At 42.8% G+C, this 19,661-nt stretch overlaps 2 protein-coding genes across 23 annotated transcripts in view; both read right to left on the bottom strand.

Moving 5' to 3' along the window:
- LOC308594281 (uncharacterized protein) overlaps positions 1-19,661 on the bottom strand; it is a 115,718-nt gene that overhangs the window by 70,561 nt on the left and 25,496 nt on the right. For 3 of the 22 annotated variants that reach the window (XM_081207261.1, XM_081207275.1, XM_081207252.1), the window contains exon 1: positions 15,075-15,183. The exons of 1 other annotated variant lie outside the window; for it this stretch is intronic. Coding sequence is in view for 9 of the 21 variants with exons in the window: in XM_081207274.1 (XP_081063400.1) it covers positions 508-580 (73 nt within the window). In the remaining 12 variants the exon portion in view is untranslated. 18 more of the 22 variants (XM_081207245.1, XM_081207250.1, XM_081207272.1 and 15 more) reach the window with 15 other exon arrangements.
- LOC308594312 (CD209 antigen-like protein A) overlaps positions 3,747-19,661 on the bottom strand; it is a 156,834-nt gene continuing 140,919 nt past the window's right edge. The window contains exons 6-9 of the mRNA XM_081207366.1: positions 9,045-9,131; positions 7,741-7,892; positions 5,905-6,014; positions 3,747-4,120 (exon numbers count right to left, since the gene is read on the bottom strand). Of these exons, the coding sequence (XP_081063492.1) occupies positions 3,967-4,120; positions 5,905-6,014; positions 7,741-7,892; positions 9,045-9,131 (503 nt within the window). The 3' untranslated portion in view covers positions 3,747-3,966. The remainder of the gene's footprint in view (positions 4,121-5,904; positions 6,015-7,740; positions 7,893-9,044; positions 9,132-19,661) is intronic.

The following is a 19,661-nucleotide window of genomic DNA, read 5'->3' as shown; positions in this document are numbered from 1 at the left end:
GCAGTTGCCTGGGAACAAGGAAATTAACCTTACTATGACTGAACCACAGAGATAAAGAATGCAAATGAAGGCTCATGCCCACATGTGTCGACTCCCAAGCCAGATCAAAGAATGGGAATGGAATTACTGGTACGTCATGAATTACATCTGTTGCCAGCTTGGCATGAGACCTACTCTATGGTCTATATAAGGGCCAGCAGCTGAAGGAGACAGGGGGATCTTGATACATTGTTCTATGCTCCATTCCAGAATGTGAAGAGAACGACCACCTGCCAATCTGAAGTGTCCCAGATAATCCTTACAGATCTCCATTGGCTGGGGAGACATGAAGGACTGAACCTATTCTATCTGTATTATGACTATTGTTGCCTAAGATCTTTTGATTATTGGTTATATTGCTAGCTTTCTAGTTTATTCCAGTTGCTGTTGGCTTTTCATTAGACTCTATTCTACATTGCTGATCAATTTCTTTGTAATGTTTACCAATTAATTGAAGTTTGTCTCTACCTAAGAGTCTCTGTCCAGTGGAATCCAAAGAACCTCTTGCTTGCCTGGTGGTTGCTATTGGCCAAACAGCCATTAGGGGGCAATGGCAAGACAGCAAAAGTACACAGCCCTAGAATGTACCACCACTCAATTTCATTGGATGACCCTGAGTTCTAGTATTTAAAAGAGAAAGACCACCTGTTGCTTATAAAAGCTCCTTATTATTTAGCCTCTTAGTGACCTTTTGGCCTTGGACTGAAACCCTGTAAATATCACAGCTTGTAAGGAAAGTGTTCCACCTATCAGACCTTTCTGTTTGGATACCTTGGTGTCGTCATGGAACAATCATTTCTCTAATTTCTTCTTAAGGATTATTTCATCCTCCCCCTGGCTAACAACCACCTCCCTTGTGATGTCAGGCATTCCATAACTCCTCCCATTTAGGCTGTACTATTTCCTGATTGGCTGCTCTTTATATCCAATCAGCATTCCACATAAAGTATTAATCCAGGGAAATGTTTTTTTCAGATTTATTATACTACTTATTTTTTCCAAAAGTTATTAGTTTTATTTTTTTATTTAGGCTGGGTACATACTTTACCTTCAAAGCATATCCCTCAGAAGAATCCTTACTCTTCATAAACTCTGCTAGTAGTATTGGAAAGCTTCCTATCTCAACACTTGTACCAGGAAATATGGCAAAGTACATTAGTCTAAGGGACGCTGGTGGCGCTGTGGTCTAAACCACAGAGCCTAGGGCTTGCCGATCAGAAGGTTGGCAGTTCGAATCCCTGTGACAGGGTGAGCTCCCGTTGCTCGGTCACTGCTCCTGCCAACCTAGCAGTTCGAAAGCACGTCAAGTGCAAGTAGTTAAATAGGTTCCACTCTGGCAGGAAGGTAAACTATGTTTCCGTGCGCAGCTATGGATCGCCAGAAGCAGCTTAGTCATGTTGGCCACATGACCCGGAAGCTGTCTGCGGACAAACGCCGGCTTCCTCGGCCTATAGAGCGAGATGAGTGCCGCAACCCCAGAGTCGTCCACGACTGGACCTAATGATCAGGAGTCCCTTTACCTTTACCTTTACATTAGTGTAAATCTTCATTTGCAAAGTTAAAGCACAAAGAAAAGGAACAGAAGCAGTTAAATTTCAACATGTTCGGTATACGTTTACTGAATGTATCATCATCAAAACATACATGCCACCAGTGGTGTAGTGGTTAAGAGCGGTAGTCTCGTAATCTGGGGAACCGGGTTCGCGTCTCCGCTCCTCCACATGCAGCTGCTGGGTGACCTTGGGCCAGTCACACTTCTTTGAAGTCTCTCAGCCCCACTCACCTCACAGGGTGTTTGTTGTGGGGGAGGAAGGGAAAGGAGATTGTTAGCCGCTTTGAGACTCCTGAAGGGGAGTGAAAGGCGGGATATCAAATCCAAACTCTTCTTCTTCTTCTTCTTTTTCCAGAAAAAATGGTACTGGAACTGACCTTGTACACTTCCCTTGCTTTCTCATAATGGTGTCTGCCTGAGAGGTGTCAGAACTGAGTTCCAGTGAGTTCCAAATGGAAAGAAGCCCTGCATGCAGCTGACATTCAACCAATGGTAACTCATAGAGAACTGTACTTGGATAGAAAAATAGATCTGCACAGTCTCTTAATTGGACTCTGATAAGCTTCATATACTAGAAACCCCTCATCACTACGTACACTTGTTTCTCTTGTTGTCCATTGTGTTTTTTTATGAGCCTCTTGGGCTTGCTGATCGGAAGGTCAGCGGTTCGAATCCCTGCGAAAGGGTGATCTCCCATTGCTCTGTACCAGCTCCTGCCAACCTAGCAGTTCGAAAGCATGCCAGTGTTTTTGGAGAGGTAACCGCTGTCAGCTGGAACGTGAAGTTTTTCTTTGCTGGATCGCATTGGAGCATTTACCCAGTGACTTGATCTCACCCCCCCCGCTACCTTCAAAGCAGCTGGGGACCAAGAGAGACATCGTGTTTCAGGTTGAAGGACCCCTAGGAGCTTAAAGAGATCCCTTTAGGTTTTTAGGGGTGCACTTCGCCTTAGTGCTTCCCCTAACCCACTTGCGAAGATTGGGCCTGTTGGAATGATCAGGCTCACGCTCCCTGCACCATTCGCGCAGCACCCGGAAGTCCAAATCCGTGGCTTCAAGTTACAAGAAAGGAGATTCCAACTAAACACCTTTCTGATACTAAGAGCGGTTTGACAGTGGAACAGTTTCCATGGGAGGTTGTGGACTCCTTTAATGGAGCTTTTTAAGCAGAGGTTAGATGGCAATCTGTCATGGAGGCTTCAATTTGAGATTCCTGCATTGGAGAGGGTTGGACTACATGACCCTCTGAGTCCCTTCCAACTCTACAATCCTATGATTCTCTCAAGCATGTGGTAAAGCCACATGACAGGAAGGAATCCACCCAGAAGTTCTGAAAGCCAGCTTCTGTTCTTCCCTCATGAAACACCTCCACAACCTCCTCATTCGGTGTTGGGAACAAGGATCCATGGCACAAGCCACAAGAATCATATATACTACCAAGATTATATCATTTTGTCAATAAATTATTAAAATATCAGTTCTTTATGCTCCTTGGCTGGGTATGCAGGACAGATTGAAGCAACCACAAACACTTCCAGATATCAATCATGCAAGACGTGGCAGGACAGGTCCCCAACTTGGCTCCAAGCTATTCACACCTTGTAAGGGTGTGATTCAGAACAGCAGAATCTAATAGGTTACTTAACTCAGTTGACGGCCACTTTGCATAGGAGCCAACTCCTAGGGCGCAGAGGTCCCTTGGCCTTCTGATCATCCTATGATCAGTTATGCAGGTGGAGTTTATCTGCTCCGCCCTCAATATTTTGTTCCAGTTGGCACCCCTGCTACCATGAATGCCATTAAAGCATCAGCACATGCTGCCAGTGCTGTGCCCACACTGGTGTGGGCCCCAGTCATGCCCCCTGCCAAGTTCTGAAGAAATCAAGAGCAGTTCGTGTTTGTTGCCCAATATTAGCTCTATATGAGAGTAAGGGTGCCTGAATTTCCAAAGTTGTATTTGTGATTAGTCTGCTAGAAGGGGACACCAAATGCTGGATGGTCCCCATTCTCACTGCCTGGCATGCATGGTTGTCCTTCTGTGCCTTGTAAGGTAGCAACCATGGAGATCAGAAGGGGCAATGGGGCATCAAACACACAGAGTAAGGAAACAAATATTGGTATGCATTGCAAATAAAGACATTAAACAGAAAACAGGCTATGATTGGACCCTTCCATTTTTTATTTTTGTAGCCATCTACGTTTGAGCTTGCAGAATAAGGTCTTTTCAAGGTGTTTTTGAGGGCTGATGCCAAAGAGTCCCATAACCTAGATGGCAGTGTGGATTGTGCATTAAAACAGTGGTGTGGGAGTGATCTCTTGGTTTTGCTTTTGTGTAGAAATCATGGGATACAGTTTCATTCATCTTAAGGTGTCTTCTTAGAGCCAAGCATCATCTGGCCCCTTCTTACAAATATACTGTTTTTGTAGATCACAGTCTAATGCATTCCAGCAGTTTTCGTAGTAGCAATCAAAGGTCATCGCACCACAGTTGTGGTTCTCTTTATAACTTGGCTCATAGTAATTCCAGTAGCTGAAAAGAAAAGAAACAGCAGCACTAATGAATCAAAATCGGATGTCTACCTCACTGGCTCCCCATGCCTTCTACCATTAAAGAGATGCCCAACGCTTTCTCTCTTAACAGCCACCCACAATTGGGATTTTTTCTCTCCCCAGATTTTGGAATTCTAACCATGTAAAAAAAGCTGTGGTTTAAGACTGTATGTGAGGTGTGATACATAAGTAGCAGTCAAGTACAACATTCCTTGTTTTCCTACAGTGGACATGTGATGGGATGTTTGGTCCAGCCAGTCAAAAACTTCCTGTTTCCTCCTGCACTGGGACATACTTCCTTTTGCATGTGACTAGAGGTGGGCGTGTCCTTACCTGTCCAGGTAACTAAAGGTCCAGGCACGCAGCACACACTCTCTCTTTTTTTGGCTTCCTCCTTTGTTGGACAAGGAGCTTTTTAGCTAGAGATGCTCTGTTGCTTTCAGCCAACAGAGGACAAAGGGATCTATCTCCATATGGGATAGTTCTGCATGTATATGCTTTGTAACTAAATCTGCCTACAGGGATCCAGCTGTGAATTGATGATGCTGTGAGTAAACTTCCTTTATTGACTTTAAATAATATTTTTGTTTGTTTATTCTTTTATAAGGGATATAAGGGGTCTTACCAGGAACATACAATTCAATTCTGAATTGTATGCTATTGAGAGGCTTAAGCAAAGCCTGCAACCAGGTACCTGCTGTGTGTTAAAAGGAGAATGTAAAACTCTGCAAACATGAATTTGACCAACTGCAGTAAGCAATGGAAGACAGGAGTGCCTGGGGTCACGAAGAGTCGGACACGACTAAAAGACTAAACAACAACAACAAAACTCTGCAAATTTATATAACGTGCTAGCACAAGTGAGGAATGATATTAATAAACAATATATCCTCTACAGCCTCCCTGAACATTCCCACATTCTAACCATTAAAAAAAAACCCAACAGCAACAACTTTGGGTCAAGACTGTCTGTTTTCTTCTCACATGAAGTTATTCCTCATAGGAAACGGCAAAAAAAGTGAGGGTGCCACTATGGAAGGCTCTTTGGTACACACAAAAACTTTCATTCAATTTATTTAACAATTTTGGGCAGTATCCAATGCAGTACTTCCATTTCTGCAACAGAACTGCCATTCTCTCCTCTCCATAGGTACCCACTTGTTCATAAACTGCCAGCTGCCAGAAACTCAAACTATTAGGAATCTGTCAGAGATTCTTCAGTTGTGATTCCTGTTTTTCAGGGGGTTTGACTAGATGACCCTTGGGGTGTCATTCAACTCTAAATTTCTATGTGTTTATGATTCTATTCAAGAGAGTGAGATTCATCTACCCTATCTTACACACTTACTTCATCTGCTCCTGTTATTTTAGGTTAGAGATTGCTGGTTATTCAGATTGTTTAGCAGGTAACTGCAGAAATACTTTCCTAAAGAGAGGGTAGCTCAGCTTTAGGTTCTTGTTAGTCCTTTTGAAGCTGAGCTAATCAGCACAAACCATTTAAAAGGATGTCTTTAGCCTCTTCCGAATCACTGCATTCATTAGGTTAGAGAAGCAGAAAGAGTAGCCTTTCTGCCTCTGCAGCCTAGTGAGAAGAAGCAGGCACTCATCTGGATAATGATGTGGAGGAGTACATATGTAGATCTTTGGTAATAGAGAAAAGTGCATGGCAAAATATATTTGGAGAGGGAAAGGATCAATTATGTAAACAAAACCTGCAACTTTTTGGAATGCATGCCATTAACAAATGTTTCTTCAAAAACTTACTGGACTGCAGCCTCCATTCCTGACAGCCACGACCATTTATTTCCCTTGTTTTTAAAGACTCCAATCCAAAAAATCATTTTACGGTGTTTTACTTGCTTGTTTATAAAATACTAGGGTGGGGAAAAAGAAAAACAGAAAATCATCAGTAGGCATGAGAAGCCAGGCACTTCTCTAAAAGCCTTTCTAGACAATGTCCCTTTCTCCGGGAGACTGCAGCCCTTTACCAACATTCAGCAGGCATAAAACAAAGACATTTCAAAAGGAGCAGGTGTCACCTTTGAAGACCCAATCCACATTTTTTGGGGGGAAGCAGTGATCAAAACTATACAGTGGTACTTTTATTCTCAAACGCGTTGGTACTCAAACACCTTGGTTCCCAAATGCCGAAAACCCTGAAGTAAGTGTTCCGGTTTTCAAACGTTTTTCGGAAGCTGAACGTCTGTTGTGGCTGTCGGCTATTGTTTCCGGGGCACCTGCACCAATCAGAAGCTGCGCCGTGGTTTTCGAACATTTCGGAAGTCAAACAGACTTCTGGAACAGATTAAGTTTGGTGCTTTTGTTTTTGCTATTTATTCTGCCTTTTTGTTTTTGAGGATTTTTAGCTTAATTTGTTTTTGTGACTGTGTGGAACCCAGTTCAGCTACTGATTGATTGAGGGTGTGACTCTGGAAATAGATAAAAACATCCTGTCCAAACAATGACTATCATCAATGTAGGTAATAAAATAATAATAATTTTAATTTCTATCATCTATAAAGCTGTCTTATTTAATTTATGGTACGGTACATTGGTTATTACTTTCACTTTATGGATCAGTGGTCTTGTTAGATACTAAAAGTCATGCTAAATTGCTGTTTTTGAGGTTGTTTTTAAAAGTCTGAAATGGATTAATTCATTTTGCATTACTTTCTATGGGAAAGCGGGCCTTGGTTTTGAAATGCTTTGGTTTTGGAACTGACTTCCGGAACTGATTAAGTTTGAGTACCAAGGTACCACTGTACATAGTATTCCAACTATGGTTATATCAAGCACCAAGAATAATTGTGTGCTGACGATGTGCTACTAATCCAAATTATGATGATGCTGATGATGAATGATGATGATGGAATCAAGGAAGCATCCCAAGGAGGAAATATTGCAGTGAAGGGTAACTTCACCTGCCCTCACCGAGACTGGCTACGTATGTCTTCCAGTCATGACACAGAGTTAAAATTTCCAGATACTATAAATGACTGTGCCATAGAACAGTTCATCTTGGAACCATCTAGTGGGACAGTGAGCCTCTGTAGCAAATACTCCAATTTCTGTATCCATGTTTGTTGGTTTGTTCCAGAGCTACTGGAATCAGTCTGGTTGTGGTATGCTTGATGGGATGATGATGGGGGTCTCACCTATGTCTGTGCCCTGCAGCACCCCAGTAGCCCCTCTGCCTGGGCTAAGGGGCTGGGAGGGGGTTATATCATCTCCATGATATTCTCATGCCAGAGGGTTAGGGTGGTGAGGGAAGCCTTTTTCCTAAGCACTCAGTACATCTCAAAGAGCAGAGGAAGAGAAATCCAAGGGATAGATTCCCCTCAAGTATCTACTCCTCTTCCTTCAAGACCTCCTTCCTGACTGCCAGCTTCATTCTATTAGAGCTCAGCAGCTCCAAGAAACCTTATTGAGTCCCAGATGGTAGCAGCTCTCCCTGCCCCTCCCACCCCTTGGCTTGACTGATGGAGTTGCTGTCTTGGCTGCATACAGGTAGATATGACCTTCTTAAATGGATAGTGATGATAAGAACCCTTTGACTCTAGGAGATCCCCTGTCTTCTCTATACGCGGCTTTGGTGCTCACCTGTTCTTCCTTTGTTTCCATAGAAATGAGGTGGGCACCTTCCTTCTCACACTTTTTTTTGGAATCCATCCATGTGAGTAGCTCAAGAGAAAAGAAATAGAAGGCCCTTGAATATAAAACCCAACCATCATTCAAGTTTCTAGTAAGGATGTCTTTGAGTCAAGCAGATATGGAGGAAGAAGAGAAAAAGAAAACAAGACAGGGAATTTAAGAGGAACAACCTTGTACATCTTTGCAGATTTCAAATATTTTTATTAAGTTCATTTCTGCAGCCACATAACATATATTCACCTAGGAAGCTCAGAAATATTAAAACAAGAACAACATTAACTCTTCAACCACTTTATGATGCTGCAGGAAATACCGGGGGGGGGGGGCATAGCTGGAAAAGGGAGCACAGTTAAGAACCTTTTATTTGAGGGAATAGACAAAAGATGCATGTTCCTTCACAGGCCTTATCTGAACCCCAGGGGCCTCACCCACTTGTTTCCACCTGGATACTCAGGGCAGCATCAGGGCAGATGAGTCAGGACTGACCACGCCTCCATCGGAGAGTGAGGGAATGGAGGGGAGGTCGGGTCCAGCTAGCCTCCCCGAAGGGGGAAGCAGTGACAGGAGCAGTGTAATGGTCAGGAGGAAGGTTGCCGGCTGGGCGCGTGCGCCAAGTTCGAATGTACAGGCGCACGGGACAGCAGAAAACCCGGATTGGGAACCAGGTCCCAAAGCCCGCCGGAGGCAGGGAGAAGACTCAGGGGATTCAGCGTCAGAAGAGTCTAGGAAGGGCGAGACCCCAGCTGACAGGCGGGGCCAGAGGAGGAGAGAGCAAAGGAAGAGGTGGAGCAAGGCTAGAGTCTTAAACTGGTGTATGGGGGGAGGAGATTCAGACGGAGCTTCGGCGGTCTAGAGTTTCAGACGTAGAGCTGCACGCTACGGCTGTCAAAGTGGAAATGAACTTCAATAAAGACTTTTGTATATAACTACGAACTGGCGTTGGTCCTTTATGAGCTGGGACCTTGGGCAGCACTGACAATAGGTCTTTTAGCTGACCTGTTTTGATTGTCTCTGTTACAGCAAAGAATGACAAAGTCTTTTCTTTCCTAACCATAGAGGCTAAATCAATTCAAAAGTTCAGGAGAGCTGAACTGAATATCTTTGATGTTTCCCTAGGGTGGCCCCATGCAAAGGAGAGCAGCACTCTGCTCTGGCTCTAAGAGTATTCAGCTAGAGGAGGGGCTTTCAGCTGGGGCAGAATCAGGGCAGGTTCCCACTGCACTACAATTCTTCAGCATTGTAGGGTAGCTTACCAATTTCTTTTTGCAGTTCTTCATTTTTCTTGGAATAATACCGCATTTCCTCTGATATGTTTTGAGCCACAGCAAGTATTTGGAAATCTAAAAGATTTGAAACAGTTCAAGGGAGTAGTATCTGAAATAACAATCTGCAGATATTAAGAAACCACGTCCAAACATTTTAAAACTCTCTATCCTAAAACAAGAAGCAGAGCTCCAGGATCGGGTTCTTATGAATATGAGGACAGACTTGATTCTCTGTGGCTGAGATCACCAATGGAAAGCCTCAGAAGACCCCTGCAGCTGGATCAGACCAAAGACCCATGCAATCCGCTATCCTATTCTCATATTAAAAGTGGCTCATGAAGTATCTCTAATGTTCCCTTCCTATGTCCTCCTTTTCTGCTGGGAATCACAGGTTACAAACCAATTCCCCACTGAGTCACACAGTAAAGCCAAATATGCAAAGATTACTTTACGGTTTTCAATTATGCTTTCTGAAATCTAAGAAAATACAGGCACCCAAACTCTTTTTCTGATGAATATTGGGTTGCATTCCACATAGTTCTAAAGAGGGCGTTCTGTAAGCTCAGGAATTTCTCCTTGTGCAATGCAATCTTCAGCCCCTTTCCCTCTAATCTGTTCTGACGTTTTCCCCTACCCTGGAGAGCAGTTTGGGTGATGGCATGCAGGGAGAAGTGGGGGCAAAGTTCCCTTGTGCTAGTGCTAAATCTTGCACTAGCACAAACATTGTAAAGTACAGTGTGATGGGAGAGGACAACATTTCTAGTAGGGGGATGTGAAAATCACAACTGTCTGCTTTTCTTCCTGCTGAGCAATGAAACAGTGATAAACTATATTGGGTGATGAGTTTCATTGAGTATGTGTATTACTCACACAATATGAATCCCAAAGTGAACTAAAGGAATTGAAATTTGTTTAAACTAAACATGTCCTAGGAAAAGTGAGGACGTGCATATAAAATGCTTACCATCCTTGTCCACATAGAATGGTTCCATTCCAACAACAAAGGTTCGAATCATGGTCATTGCCTCCTGAAGCTCCTCTCTGTTTTTCAGTTCCTTCTGATCTAAGAAGGAGGTAGGTAGAAAAGAAATGAAGAAATTGCGTTCTAGCCCACTACTCTGATGAGCTAGAAGAGGGGATACTTGGTTTCAAACTGCTTTTAATATTGATTTGAATTACTGACTTCTAACGTGGATCTTAGGGAGAAGGATGAATAAAAAAATCAAACCAACAAAAACATGAATACGAATTCTATTAATATTTTCTGGCCTCAGCTCTTCTTTTGTGGGTTCCCATTCCTTGACTGCGGCTGCCCTGGTAGCCTGAAGTCCTGTTTTCATTTAGCCTGTTCCTTCTGTCATCAGATGGCTGGCCTTCCTTTGAGAGCTTTAGATTTTGGGGTGTTCAGATACACCTGTCCTCTTTGTCCTGTGGACTTGCATTTGCCAGGCTGCCTCATGCCCTGCTGTATGCAAATTCTTAGATCATTTGGTTCCCTCCCCCTGAGCTTTGCTTACTTTGAGTGCCCTTTAAATATGAATTAGCTATGAATATAGGCCATTTGTTCATCTATCCAGTGCTATTTTTCTAAAAAAAAAAGAGACACTGGAACTCAGCATGAATGCCTCCCTTGTTCCCTTAGATTGGCAACGGAGCCCACCTGAGAGGGCCTAGAACTGATGAATTTTGGCTGAAAAAGGTCCTGCATATATCTTGATATTTAGGTAGGCTCTGGACCCACCCACTTTGGCCATGGCCTTCTCCTCTGCAGTCTGTTTTCCCCAAGCACTTTCCTTCATGGGACTGGAGCTGCAGCAGAGGGCAGGTGTCATGAATGAGTCATCCCCCAAGAGAAGTTTGCAGCTAGCTCCCAATGAAGGAAGGAGCCAGGATGAGAGAAGGTTAATTACAAGACAAGATGATTATAGCCGGGAGCCACCTCCGCTGCCCGTAGGAATGCCAACTGATAGCAGAGTTCCAGGAAGCCAGTCAGCAGCTTGCCAGCATGCTAGTGATGGACAAAATGTAGGGGCTAGAAATGAAAGCAGCTTAGAAAGTGGGAAAGATCACGGAAGTAATCTCTCAGACAACAAGGAAGGGACGAGAGGTGACCCCCCTCAGCCCAAGGTCTAGGCATATGGGGAGTGTTCAAGACAGAATACTTCACAAAAGGAAGGTCAACTGTTTCTGGTCTCACCGAAACATCCACCTTAGAAGGGACATCTTTGATTTATGGACGGATGGCTGTGCTTGCTGCTCTGGTGAACTCTGTTTGTTTTGCAATAAATATTATTTTTAATTAACTACGCTCATTGTTATGAAGACTCACTTTCCTTCAAGGGACTGGAGCCCTAGCAGAGGGCAGGGTGGCGAGGGCCAGGAATGGGGACTCTCCCACAGCAAATGAGGATTAGTTGGGTAAGGAGCAGAGAATGGCAACTGGGAAAGGGAATTACCCAGGGTGTTCCAGGGACTTGTGTTAGCCTGTGCTTCTGTTGCAAGTGCTGGAACTCACTTATTCAGGGAGAACAAAACAGTGTAATTGCTCTCACTGGGTGACAGCTGTAACTCACTCCCTAAATTCAAAGAGAGTTGAAGAGGGTAAATGGAAAGTGGAACCTGCCATCTCTTTTTGGAAATGCTTTTGGCATGGAAGCAAAGCACAAGACAGTAGTATCAATGTACGCCAATCATGTACTTACACAGAATGTAAATCAGCAGTGTCATGGCAATAAGGATGCAAATCTCAAGTATGATAAATCTTTCACCCGTTGGAGATTGGAAGAAGGTAACCAAGTCCTGAAAACCAGATGCTTAAAGAAACAAAATTCTACTTTAGCCATCAGGAGCCAACATTGCCACTCAAGGAAAAAGGGTTTCCATATGCTGTGGCAGCCATCAGCCAGAGATAGTCAATTGTTCAGGGGGTGGGCACTTGGGAGGATAAGCAGGTGGAGATGGCAAAGCGAGATGGCTTTCTGCTTGAGGAAATGTTTCTGACCAATTTCTGGATCAGAAGACAGTAGCCTTTGATACTAAATGACTTTCTGCTCCCCAAACAAATGACAAGATGCTCCCTCCATACACATAATTCCACATACAGAAGCTAGACTTGCCAGGCCCTTGGCTGATATTTCAATGCTGCTGATGGGACAGCAGACTAACTGAGAAGGTGCAGTGCAGCTTGTGTGGTCTACCCATCTTACCCACCCCAGCACCTGCTACCTGAAGCAACTGCCTCATTCTGCCTAATGTTGGAGACATTCCGGCTGCACAGAGTAAAGGAACACCACAGCCAGCAGCAAAGAGTGTGCTGAATCCTGGGGTTTCTATGGGGATTAGTGGATCTCTGGCACCCAAAGAGCTGTGTGTGCTACTCTCTGCACTCCTCCCTAGCACAACATGACTGGCTCCACTCCCTGCCTGTCTCTCCATCAACTTCCCTTTCCCATGCCTTCCTCTACTTTATGAGAAACCTCATCCCATATGACTGTGCTGTATACAGACCAACAGTTTCTTTTGCTCTTGCTTTACGCCTTCTGAGCGCTAGATGTCTTCTGGATGCTGCACGCTTTGCAGGCGTTAGCTTCCCCATCCTCTCAGTTTTGTCTGTGAAACAACAAGCTATTATAACATGGAGTATAAGACTATGAACATATTGGTTGGATGGTGGGTGTTTAACCTTCCAAACTCAGAGTATAAGTCTCTTGTCAAGCATCAAAGCTCACAATATTTGCTTCTGTTGTCCTGCACTTAATCTCCCTATTACAGGAACATAAATTTTAAAGTAGATGCACATCTACAAATGTCAAGGATTTCATTGGTACAAAGCTGAAATGCACAACTTCAAGCGAAAAATGGGTCTCAATGAAGCATTTCCAACATTACACTTTGGCGTCTATTAGTTTAGTAGTAGTATTAAATCCTTTCCCATAAATACATATTTGAAACATATCTCTCTTTTCCTTTTACTGGATCAATCTCAGTTTTAAATCAAAAATATATTCCATATGGATTCCAAGGAATTTAAAAAAAACGTTTTAGGTAATATAGCACATTCTCATTTTGCACTCTATTTCTTTCTAAACTCCTGGACATCTAGTTTCTAGAAGTTCAGTAAGCATTTGCAAACAACAGTTATGGGTTTGATCCATATGTTCACTCTATATTTATTTTATAGTGTAAATCAAATTTGGGGCAATCTTCTTTGGGGAAGAAATGGGTTGATCGGTACACTAGATCAGATGATAAGCTCATTTGGAGTGTTTTTGGTTCTGCTAATATTGCTACTGAAATCTCAGTTACTGGTGTGTGCTAAAAATAAATATCTTGCTTTGCAACATTTATTGGTGTTTATTTATAGGCTATCTGCTTATGTCAGGATTACTTACTGTGCCAAATTACCATGGCTAAAAGTCCAAATACCTTTCAATTTTGTGTTTTCCCTTTTGCAACACAACTGGAGCTGTTTTCATTAAGATACCAGCCCTTAGGCTGAAAGTGGCTTCCTCAGATGTTCAACATTTCATAGATCGTGTGGAATCTATGAGGTCTTCAGATGTTCCTGGGTGCCAACTCCCTCCATCACAGGCATCATTGTCAATGATTGGGGATGTCAGGAGTTGGAGACCAGTAACATCTGGAGGGCCACATGTTCCTCACCCTTTAAGGAAGGTATATACATTTAATTATATAACTACCTCCTGATCATCAGAAAAGATGGAGTCCTAGATCTGGTCTCAGTTGGATGCATGTAAATCCAATTGAGTCTAGCAAGACTTTGGAGACCATGAGCTGGACCTGGAAAAGAAACAGAGGGAAGCTGTTACCCAGGCTCCCCAAGTGTGCCACTTTATTTTCTTTTTGCAAAGACCTAGCCTGACATCTGATGCTGCAGCTTAAAGAAAAGAAGAAGAAGGCTGTTGTCTAATTCTGTTTTGAAGCCTTATGAGCTAGCAAATGGGTTTTCCAAAGACTTGTATTTTCTGGATCATGATCTGGATCTGGTTTGATAAACTGGGCCCATGAATCAGTGTGGGCACATGTATTGCCATGGAATAAAACAGAATGTGCTGCTCCTGGCTTGCAACGTAGCTGGAGGTTTAATATAAGGAACCTGGCTGTTTGAGAAGAAGTTAGAGCAACTTCATGGCTTGGCCAGCTATCAAACACCTGACTGCATGAGGGATGGATGGAGGAAGCAGTTGTCTGGGAACAAGGAAAGTAACCTTACTTTGACCAAACTGCAGAGATAAAGAAAGAATGCACATTAAGACTCATGCCCACATGTGTCGACTCCCAGGTTAGATCAAAGGATGGGAATGGAATTACGTCATGAATTACATCTGTTGCCAGCTTGGCATGAGACCTACACTATGAACTATATAAAGGCCAGCAGCTGAAGGAGACAGGGAGATCTTGATACATTGTTCTATGCTCCATTCCAGAATGTGAAGAGAACGACCGTCTGCCAGTCTGAAGTGTCCCAGATAATCCTTCCAGATCTCCATTGGCTGGGGAGACATGAAGAACTGAACCTATGCTATCTGTATTATGACTATTGTTGCCTAAGATCTTTTGATTATTGGTTATATTGCTACCTTTATAGTTTATTCCAGTCACTGTTGGCTTTATATTAGATTCTATTCTACGTTGCCGATCAATTTCTTTGCTAATGTTTACCAATTAATTGAAGTTTTTCTCTACCTAAGAGTCTCCGTTCAGTGGAATCCAAAGAACCTCTTGCTTGCCTGGTGGTTGCTATTGGCCAAACACCCAGTAATACAGTAATACAACTGGTAATACAGCACCTGTACACAGCCCTCAAATGTTCCACCACTCAGTTTCATTGGATGGCCCTGAGTTTTAGTATTTAAAAGAGAAAGACCATCTGTAGTTTATAAAAGCTCCCTATCATTTTCCCTCTTGGTGACCTTTCGGCCCTGGAATGAGACCCTGCAAATATCATAGCTTGTAAGGAAAGTGTTTCACCCATCAGACCTCTTTCCATTTGGATACCTTGGTGTTGCCATGGAACAATCTTTTCTCTAATTTCTTCTTAAGGTTGTTTCATCCTCCCGCTGGCTAAGAATCACCTCCCTTGTGATGTCAGGCATTCCAGAACTCCTCCCATTTATGCTATACCATTTCCGATTGGATGCTGATCATATCCAATCAGCATTCCACATAAAGCATAAACCCAGGAAAATTTTGGTTTCAGATTTGTTATATTATTTATTTTTTCAAAAGTTATTAGTTTTATTTTTTTATTTAGGCCGGGTACATACTTTACCTTCAAAGCATATCCCCAGAAGAATCCTTACTCTTCATAAACTCTGCTAGTAGTATTGGAAAGCTTCCTATCTCAACACTTATACCAGGAAATATGGCAAAGTGCATTAGTGTAAATCTTCATTTGCAAAGTTAAAGCACAAAGAAAAATAACAGAAGCAGTTAAATTTCAACATGTTTGGTCTACATTTATTTTGTCTCGCAGCATCAGCCTCAGGGATTTCATTAATCACCAGTTAAAAGTAATTTCAATATATTTTATTGTTTTCACATTTAACATCATAAAGTTAAAAAAATCATAAACATGCATAGAGTAGAAATAAAAAGATAAATTTAAGTACATATTTATTTATTTTTTAAAAATACCCTCTTTTCTACTTGCACTAAAAATTGAGTTACTGCAGCACTGGTGCTGGTGGTCAGTAAGGAAATTTTACCATCAAGAAAGATGAATTATTGGGGGGCCACTAGGGGCGCATTGGAAGATGGCTGACAATAACATCTCTCCGACCCACACGAGGTAATTAAGAGGCTGTTATGGGAGTATGCAGCCTCCCTGCCCCCCCCCCAAGGGAATGGGGGGGGGACTGCCCTTGCCTGCTGTGCCCATAAATCACCCCCGGACTCGAGGGGGTGAGGGCACTAGGCAGAATGCCCTTGTGTGGATTTCGGCTCTCCTGGACGCTGTCTCTGATCACGCCACTAGCTGCAGCAACTTGAAAATAAACAATTAGGAAGAAGCAAATGCACATATTTCAAGTGAAGAATGGGGAGTAAAGACTGCTAATTGAAGGGACCTCTATGAAAGAAGGACGGATCAGATCAACAGGAATATATCATGAGAAGACACATCAAGGCTCAGTATTTCAGCAGTGGGACTGGATAGGGGGGGGACTTTTTTTCTTTCTTCTATGTGATTAACCAATAACCCCCCCCCCCAAGTCAGAAACATTGCTTATATGACCTAAGCTGGATGATTTAAGGCTGTGTGGAAATGAATTCTAACCAAAAGCATGTTCTAAGGAGATCGAGGAAAGTATAAGAGCTTTTGGATGATGCAGTAAAAAATAGTGTTGCCATTTTGGCAAGTTCTGTCGAAAGAATTACGACCGAGAGGAGGAATGGATTGTTTTTATACTGCAGGCAAACCTACTCAGAGGACTAAAAGAAGGCGACAGATTTGTGAAGATTAATGATGGAAAGAGTGCTTTTGTTTATGGAACTGATATATGGAAACCATCTCGATATGGCTCTTGGACCAACGGAAAAATTCACGCAGGATTACAATGTGTTTTTTACCTGCTTATGGAGATTATCAGAAGAGGTCACAAAGAGAAAGGAAAAATATATGAAAATAACAAGATGAGATGTGGGAAACAGCAAGAGAGGACTGGGTAGAATTATGAACATTATTTGGACAGATCTGTGGACATTAACGCAGTAGCAAGAAGATGATTGGATCCCCTTTGGAACTTGAAATATGGGTACCCCCAACAAAAAATTAAAATTTGGCTTTGTAATTTGGAATTTATGTGATGTGATTTGATTTGATTTGATTTGATTTGATTTGATTTGATTTGCTTGGTCGGTTAATAAAAATTATTTTTTTTAAAAAAAAGAAAGATGAATTATTGGACGGTAGGTATAAAAAGGTTAGACGATTCACTGAAAGTTTACATTTTAAGGTCAGGCAACATCTGATTTTGCTGCTGAGCTAAATGCTGTTTAAAAGTGAGGTCCTTGCCTATAAGGCAAGGTGTGTTCTTGTTGTTGTTTAGTCATTTAGTCGTGTCCGACTCTTCGTGACCCCCTGGACTAGAGCATGCCAGGCACTTCTGTCTTCCACTGCCTCCCACAGTTTGGTCAGACTCATGTTTGTAGCTTTGAGAACGCTATCCAACCATCTCATCCTCTGTTGTCCCCTTCTCCTTGTGCCCTCCATCTTTCCCAACATCAGGGTCTTTTCTAGGGAGTCTTCTCTTCTCATGCGGTGGCCAAAGTATTGGAGCCTCAACTTCAGGATCTGTCCTTCCAGTGAGCACTCAGGGTTGATTTCCTTCAGAATGGATAGGTTTGATCTTCTTGCAGTCCATGGGACTCTCAAGAGTCTCCTCCAGCACCAGAATTCAAAAGCATCAATTCTTCGGCGATCAGCCTTCTTTATGGTCCAGCTCTCACTTCCATACATCACTACTGGGAAAACCATAGCTTTTACTATACGGACCTTTGTTGGCAAGGTGATGTCTCTGCTTTTTAAGATGCTGTCTAGGTTTGTCATTGCTTTTATCCCAAGTAGCAGGCGTCTTTTAATTTTGTGGCTGCTGACACCATCTGCAGTGATCATGGAGCCCAAGAAAGTAAAATCTCTCACTGTCTCCATTTTTTCCTCTTCTATTTGCCAGGAGGTGATGGGACCAGTGGCCATGATCTTTGAGGTTTTTTATGTTGAGCTTCAGACCATATTTTGCACTCTCCTCTTTCACCCTCAATAAAAGGTTCTTTAATTCTTCCTCACTTTCTGCCATCAAGGTTGTGTCATCTGCATATCTGAGCTTGTTGATACCCCTTCATGGATCACTGCCTTGCCGTGGCAAAGGGGCTTGGATAACTCAGAGAAGCTATGAACTATGCCGAGCAGGGCACCCAAGATGAACAGGTCATAGTGGAGAGTTTTGACCAAACGTGATCCACCTGGAGGAGGAACCGGCAAGCCACTCCAGTATCCCTGCCAAGAAAACTCCATGGACAAAGACAACAAGGCAAGGTGTAAAGATATCATTTTCATGTACTATAACTGCTAAGGACCCTTTAAAATCTTTGTATTCACAATTCACCTGGGCTAGACTGGTTTTTACCACTTGGACCCCATAGGGAGTTACAATCAACTCTTTAATAACCCCTTGAATATTGAGGAAATATCAGCCCCTGTGTCCTGTAACCCAACTACTCATATGTTATTAATTTTAAATTCCTCACTGAATTGCACCTGAGACCATCTAGATTGACACAGGTCAATTCATGCTATTCTCACAGAAGCCCATTCTGATGAATCATTTTCTGTTGAAGTTTGATTCCGGGGAGTGGGAGGTGCCGTTATATATTGTTCACTTGGCCTTTCTCCTTCCTCCCGTGAAGCTTCCTCAGACTGCACCACACACACTTTTGCTGTTCTTGAGACACGACCTGTCCACCATTTTCTGTCTTGGAGCAAGCTACAGTCTTTCTTAAGATGTCCTGGCTGTTTACCAAAACAAAATAACAAACAAACAAAAAACCAACAGGCCACTCTGAGACAAAACTCTGAAACCTTCACATTTTAGGGAGGTTTCCTGTTATCACCAAGGTGCTGTTTTCCTACTGCTCCCTTTCATAAGTTGACTTTCCAGAACTTACCATTTTACCAGTGAACAGGGAGCAAAGAATTCTCATCCAGTGGTTCACGAGAACAAAAAAGTCCTTACATGTTTCAACTCCCAAAGCTTACCTGGAGTCTCAGATCCTCAAGAGGTTTACCCATGCCCAAATAATACAAAGAAGTGGTTTTGTCTTCACGCCACTGCAAGAAACTGACCTTATAGTGTTATATTAATATTCCCATGCAAAACAGAATAATCCACGGATGGGATGGACTTCCTTTTTTGTTGGAATTCATAGTCTACATGCAGTTTGGCAATTAGTGTCTCCACAGCAGCCTGGGAGCACAAAAGGAATCTGCCTAGAGATTGTCGGAATTGGGGGATTGCAAAGCCACCTGGCTCGGCCCCAGCTAGAGCATCCCCTCTCTCAGCTTTGCATCCATTGACCTCTGCACCCCCGACGTTCATCAGTGACTCAAGCTTGCAGGCTTCAGCACACATTACTCAGCAGTGTAAACTGTGCAACAGAAGAGGCTTGAGGCGTGGACACATACTAAACTATGCATTTATTATACATAAATCAGGACAAAGAAAATATGGCATCTCTCCTTGCCATCTTCGTGGAGAGAAACTGAAAAACAAAAGCAATACAGAGCAGAAGTTCCGCTCACGCCAGCAATCTGTGCTGGAATGTAAACATGTAACAATCCCACATATCTGCAGCAAAAGGTGGAATGGAATTTCCAACAGAGATAAGAGGACCCAGCAACAGCTCAGTGATTGGCTGGGGTCCCTCATATAGGCAGCATGACCTATGACACCGGTTGTTGAGGAGTAAGTGTTAGTGTGGTGTCGTTAGTGCTGAGGAGTTGCTGAGTGAAGAAGTCATGTTGTATATAGTAACTTGCATATAGCTTGTATGTTTACTGCTGTATATACCGTATTTTTCGCTTTATAA

The sequence above is a fragment of the Podarcis bocagei genome (genome assembly GCF_964188305.1).
Source record: "Podarcis bocagei genome assembly, chromosome: 9".
NCBI lineage: Eukaryota > Metazoa > Chordata > Lepidosauria > Squamata > Lacertidae > Podarcis > Podarcis bocagei.
Note: the sequence above shows the minus strand (reverse complement) of the source record. Positions and strands in the feature narration are given on the sequence as shown.